At 40.7% G+C, this 6,212-nt stretch overlaps 1 protein-coding gene across 1 annotated transcript; it reads right to left on the bottom strand.

Moving 5' to 3' along the window:
* Positions 1 to 1,018: 1,018 nt before the first annotated feature.
* On the bottom strand, positions 1,019 to 2,371 carry LOC148370382 (uncharacterized). Its single transcript, XM_088330119.1, has 2 exons — positions 1,661 to 2,371; positions 1,019 to 1,449 (listed from the first exon to the last, which is right to left on the bottom strand). Exons 1-2 carry the CDS (start codon positions 2,213 to 2,215, stop codon positions 1,375 to 1,377), a joined length of 630 nt encoding a protein of 209 aa, XP_088186245.1. The 5' UTR covers positions 2,216 to 2,371; the 3' UTR covers positions 1,019 to 1,374.
* Positions 2,372 to 6,212: the final 3,841 nt, after the last annotated feature.

Raw genomic sequence — 6,212 nt, 5'->3', positions numbered from 1 at the left:
TAAGGTTATCTTTGTCTCTGTGAGACTGCGGGTTTAATGTGTTAATTAGGCTTTGGTTATCCTCAATCACTTGTGTTATTATGTTAGGGATTTGGTTGTTTCTTGGTTCCCAATCAGATTTTGGTATGAAATGTTTTTGTTCCGAATCTTCTGACCTGTCGAAGAAGGCTGCTAATTTAAGCTTTCGGTGGAATTCTTGTATTTCTCCTCTCAGAATTTCCTTTTGTTTCTTACGAATATTTACCGTGGGGACAAACGATAAGCCTTTTTCTAGTAGACTAATCTGATTTTGTGTAGGTGTGAAGTTCTGAGCTAGTAGAATGATGTTCTTATACCCCTCCCTATTTGGGTTTGTGGGGGTGTTTAGTTTAAATTGTGTAGCCAGTGTTTTAACATCTTGTCTGCTGTCTTACCTGTCCAGTGGATCCCGTCCTCGGTGGTGTGGAAGTCCCGTTCTGGGAGTTTTGGTAGGCATGGCATGTTCCTGGAGATGTGGTCATTGATTTCCTCCAGGTTGAGTTTATGGGGGTCTTCTAGTTGCTGTGAATAGTTGATCAGCGGTATCCAGATTTCAGCTGCTGGGAAGGTGGCCTTGGTGTTTTTCACCATCATCCGGAGTTGTTTCACCGCTGTCTTCTTAGGTTGTTGCTCCCTGTTGTTTATTCCAACCGACAGAATGACCCTCTGTACCTTGTAATTTCGTGGAGTTTTTTCTAGAAGATGTGCCATGTGGTAAAACGTTGCTCCGGGGTAGCTGTCGATCTGGAAGTCCTCTCTGGAGTAAGATTCTATCCTCGAGAGATTGGAATCTCCCAAGATTATATTTGGTTTGACCGCTGTAAGTGTCCATTGTTGAATTTTCCGGGGTGTTCTGGGATGTCTGTTTGGGTGAAAGGGGCTGTGGCTGGGGTTGGGTGTAGGGTTTGGGCCTAGGGTTTGGGTTAGGGTTAGGGTTTGGGTTAGGGTTAGGGTTAGGGTTAGGGTTAGGGTTAGGTCTTGGGTCCGGGTCATCTCTGGAGACAGGATTGGAGGTTCGCGTGGGCCTCTGTGGTCTTTGTGGAAGTGGCTTGGGACCTCTGTCGTCCTGTCGTCCAGAGGTTTTTTCTCCCCTTCCATTTTCCTGTCTCGGTGGTGTTCCCTGTGGTTCAGGGGGCCCCGTGGGACTCCCTGCCGTCCTCGTCCCCTTGGGCTTGGGTGTCTCCCTCAGCGAAGGTCCCCGAGGGGGACCGCAGGATCTGTCTAAAGGAGAGATAGTGTGGTTAAAATTATTTGAACTTACCTGGTCCTGGTTCCGAGTTGTTGATGTTTTTTGTGGTCTAGGGAGCCCCCTGGGACTTCCTGTTGTCCTCGTCCCTTCGCGTTCGTTTGTCTCATTCAGTGAAGGCCACTGAAGGGGACTGTTGGGTGTTTCTCTAAGCGAAGGTCCCCGAGGGAGACCCCAGGATCTGTCTAGAGGAGAGATAGTGTGGTTGAAGTTGTTTCTACTTACCTGGTCCTGGTTCCTAGTTGTTGGTGTTCTTCGTTGTTTAGGGAGCCCCCTGGGACTCCCTGTTGTCCTCGTCCCCTCGCGTCCGTTTGTCTCATTCAGTGAGGGCCACTGAAGGGGACTGAGGGATTCTTCTAAAGGAGAGATGGTGTCGTTAATATTTTCTGTACTTACCTGGTTCTGGTTCTGAGTTGTCGTGGTGTTGATTCTTGGTTTTGTAGGTGGGGGTGGTGGCGAATCTGTTAGGGCTGCAAATCTGTTGGTGGTGTAAAAAGATGTTAAGGGGTCATCCGGTTGCAAGATTGGAGTTGTGTCTCCTCCGTCTTCCAGACTCCAGATGACCGTTTCTTGTGCCCTTTGTACTGTGGAAGGATGTAACCGTCTCCCGAACTTTTTCTTCGCCCATCTAGTTGCCACCTCGAAGGCCTCGCGCCAGTTGGTTATTTGCATCCCTTCCAGTTTCCTGGCGAGATCCTCTAGGTTCTCAAGGTAGTGTTCCTCAAGGATTTGCATGCAAGTGTGTAGCCAGTTGACCGCATTCCCTTGTATTTTCATCAATGTGTCATCTGTGGGGGATGCTGGTTTGATTAGAGTGGCTAGTTCCTGCATTTTCCTCTGGAGGCTGGCTGGTGGTGATGCTCTGGCCCCCGATACTGTAGTATTCTGTAGGTGGTGTAGTGTTTGGATAATCCGAAAGAGAATTTTAGTGGTTTCCGTGAAGGTTGCCATATCTATTTGGGGATTTGTCTAAAAGAGAATTGATGTGAGTAATATTGCAAATACTTACCCTTTACTTACCCTGGCACTCCAGGTGTTCCTGTTTTTTTGAGGAATAGGCAGCAGGAGGTTCCCTTTGCGTCAGCGAAAGGTTTTTGCTCTCTTCTGTCTTCCAAATTAGTAAATTCACACGACGTTTCGGCTTATTCTCAGCCTTCCTCAGGTGCGAATGATATTTTAACTCACTGTGTTTCCTTTATAAATAGTACCAGTGAAGGTGTGGCTCACTGTTTTTGTGGGAGGCTGCTCACCTGGCATTCCCCTCCCCGTTTTGTCAGGGGCTGAGGCTTTTTGTTCTTAGGGTTAGGGTTAGGGTTAGACTCTCAGATCGTAGGCTTCGGACCGGGACATAGGGGGAAATCAGATCTGAAAGATAAGAGGGAGCAAGTCCATATATGATTTTGTATAATACTAAGAGAACCTTGAAATCACATCTAAGGCTAACTGGGAGCCAATGCAGGTTAGCCAAAATCGGTGTTATGTGATCGTACTTTTTTGTCCTAGTTAAAAGCCTCGCTGCGGCATTTTGTACCAGCTGAAGGCTCTTGATTCTAGACTTCGGGAGACCAGAGAGTAGTGCATTACATTAATCGAGACGGGAGGTAACAAACGCATGAATTATAATCTCCGCATCCGACTGAGACAGTATTGAACGGATTTTAGCAATGTTACGAAGATGAAAGAAAGCGGTTCTAGTAATTTTCTTTACATGCGTTTCAAAGGATAGATCAGGGTCAAATATGACACCTAATTTTCTTTCCAATTTCCTGTATTCTTGTTTAAGGGTTCTAGTTTCATCAGTAAACCAAGGCGTGCGTCTTTTAGGACGTGATTTAAGCTTTATGGGCGCTATTGAATCCATTGAATATTGAATATTGTCAGGGTAGTATTGAACTCATTCATGAGTGAGTCAATCGAGCCATTGTATGAAGGAAAGGACGCAACTGCTCCAGGAAGGAGTTCAAAAAGCTCAGAAACTGTGCCAGTGCTTATATTGCGTCCGCTAAATCCTTCAGCTTTTTTAGCACTACATTTAGCTAGCACCCCAAATGTAACTAAATAATGATCGGAGATAACGGTAGTACACGGTAACACCATAATGTTTGAGGTTAAAACTCCTCGAGTCAGAACCAAGTCTAGCGTGTTTCCATCTTTATGTGTTGGCAAATCAACCAGTTGATTAAAACCAAATGCATCAATTATAGACCGAAACGCAATGGTAAGTGAACTGAGTGGGGAGTTCATATGAATGTTAAAGTCCCCCATAATTATAATTTTGTCTGCATAGGTTACTAGTTCAGACAAAAGTTCAGCAAATTCGTCTAAGAAAGTTGTGTATGGCCCAGGTGCGCGATAGATAGTTATTACATAAATTGACAATAGAGAGGACCGCATCGCAAGAGCCTCAAACGCCTTGTAATTATTAGAGGTAAGAGGATTAAATTTGAGTGTTTTTTAAGAAATGAGCGCGACACCGCCACCCTTTTTCAACGTGCGTGCTACATGGCTACTCGTGTAGTCTGGGGGTGAAGCATAATTTAGCGCTAAATACTCATCCGGGCGTAACCAAGTTTCACAAAGACCGATACAGTTAAGTTTATAATCACGAATAATGTTTTCAACAAGTAAAGCTTTAGGAGCAAGCGATCTAATATTCAAAAGACCAAATTTTAGCTTTGCTGAATCATTTGACTTAGCTGAAGTCTTTGTAGTCTTTGTAGAGATCGTCACAAGATGTCGCCGTTCGTGAGCGTTGAGTTTAAAGCGTCGGTTGTCCGGCGAGGAATGAATGGTGGAATTAGTCACATCCTCGCGTCCTTCTTGCTCCTTCGACTTCGCACGCTTCACACATTTACCCGCACGTTAACCTCGCTTCTGTTTTCTGTCTTTACGGCGCCGTTGTCGTCGTTTATTAGGAGGAATAGTTGTCCACAAGGATGCTGGATCGCTTTGAAGTTCGTTCGGTATATCATAGGCGGTGTAAAAAGTGCCCGAAAAGTCGAAATTTAGACACCCACCCAACCGAATAAGTTCGTCCCTACTGTAAGTATTTTTGGCCACGCATGTGTCCAAAAAAGAAAGCAAAAAAGACAAGAGAACGGTAATGAATAGAAGATTAGCTGGAGAGCAACTAGCCACAGCATCCATGTGCGCCGCCATGTTGAACAAGAATCAATTAAGGATTATGTTTACAAACGAGTTAGAACTGAAGAGACTATTATATCACTCTATGATGACTTAGTTAAACAAAACTGGAATCCTATATATGGTACAGATGATGTGGATCGTGCGTTTGACATATTTTTGGAAATATTCACCAACAAGTATAACAAAAATTGCCCAATGGTACAAATTAATATTAAAAATAAATCTGTAAACCATCCATGGATAACTAAGGGTTTACATAATGCTTGTAAGAAAAAAAACACCTTATATAGAAAATGTATTAAACTAAGAACTGAGGAAGCCGAATCCCGATATAAAACGTATAAAAACAAATTGACAGGAATTTTAGGAGCAAGCAAGAAATTATAATATGCCAATTTATTACATCATAACAAAAGTAATATCAAAGGTATTTGGGATATATTAAATAGTATAATAAAAGGAAAGAATGTAAGCAATGCATATCCAAACTATTTTATTGATAAGAACAGCGAAAATTATAATTTAAATCAAGTTGTGGAGAATTTCAATAGTTATTTTGTAAATGTTGGACCACAGCTCGCAGTAAATATCCCAGAGTGCAGTGGTAAACAATTTGAGTCACTGATAAAAATGAACTCCAAGACCATGTTTTTATCTGGGGTTACGGAATCCGAAATCTTAGACGTGGTTAACAACGGTAAAAACAAAACGTCTATGGATTGTTTTGACATCGATATGGTACTAATTAAGCAAATTATAAATAGCATTGTGAAACCATTGACCTACATCTGTAATCTATAATTTCTAACAGGCAAATTTCCAAATCAAATGAAAATAGCAAAAGTTATACCAATATACAAAAATGGAAACAAGCACATTTTTACAAACTATAGACCGGTATCTCTGCTTCCTTAGTTCTCTAAAATATTAGAGAGACTTTACAATAATAGACTAGAACAATTTGTAGATAAATATAAATTGATTAATGAAAGTCAATATGGTTTTAGAGCAAACTGATCAGCAACAATGGCAATTATTGATGCAGTAGAAGAAATCACCCATAGTATAGAAAAGAAGAGATATGCAGTCGGGGTATTTATTGACTTAAAAAGACCATTAATCATAATATACTATTAAAAAACTGGAAATATATGGCATCAGGGGAGTGGCTTTGCAATGGATTAAAAGTTATTTGACGGGGAGGAAGCAATATGTAAAAATGGAAGAGTTTTCATCTGAATATTTGGACATCTTTTGTGGAGTACCACAGGGTTCTATCCTGGGACCAAAGTTATTCAATTTATATATTAACGATATTTTTAATGTTTAAAAATTATTGAAAATAGTAATATTTGCAGACGACACTAACATTTTCTATTCAAATGATAACTATATTGACTTGGTAACCTGTATTAATCGTGAACTAATTAACCTAAAAGTATGGATGGATATAAATAAATTATCTTTAAATTTAAATAAAACCAAAGTAATATTCTTTGGTAATTGTAAGGCAAATCAAGATTTAGAAGTAAAAATGGATGGTGTCGCAATAGACATTGTATCAGAAATTAAGTTTTTAGGGGTCATAATAGACAATAAATTAAGTTGGAAAACACACATCAGACACATACAAACTAAGGTATCTAAAAGCATTTCAATAATTAATAAAGCCAAATTTATTTTAAATTATAATCCATTGTATTTATTATATTGTTCTCTCGTTCTGCCATATTTAACATATTGTGCAGAAGTCTGGGGCAATAATTACAAAAGTTCACTACAGCCCCTTTGTATCCTTCAA

Source organism: Urocampus carinirostris, chromosome 3 (assembly GCF_059441175.1).
Source record: "Urocampus carinirostris isolate Australia breed hairy pipefish chromosome 3, RoL_Ucar_1.0, whole genome shotgun sequence".
NCBI classification, from domain to species: domain Eukaryota; kingdom Metazoa; phylum Chordata; class Actinopteri; order Syngnathiformes; family Syngnathidae; genus Urocampus; species Urocampus carinirostris.
Note: the sequence above shows the minus strand (reverse complement) of the source record. Positions and strands in the feature narration are given on the sequence as shown.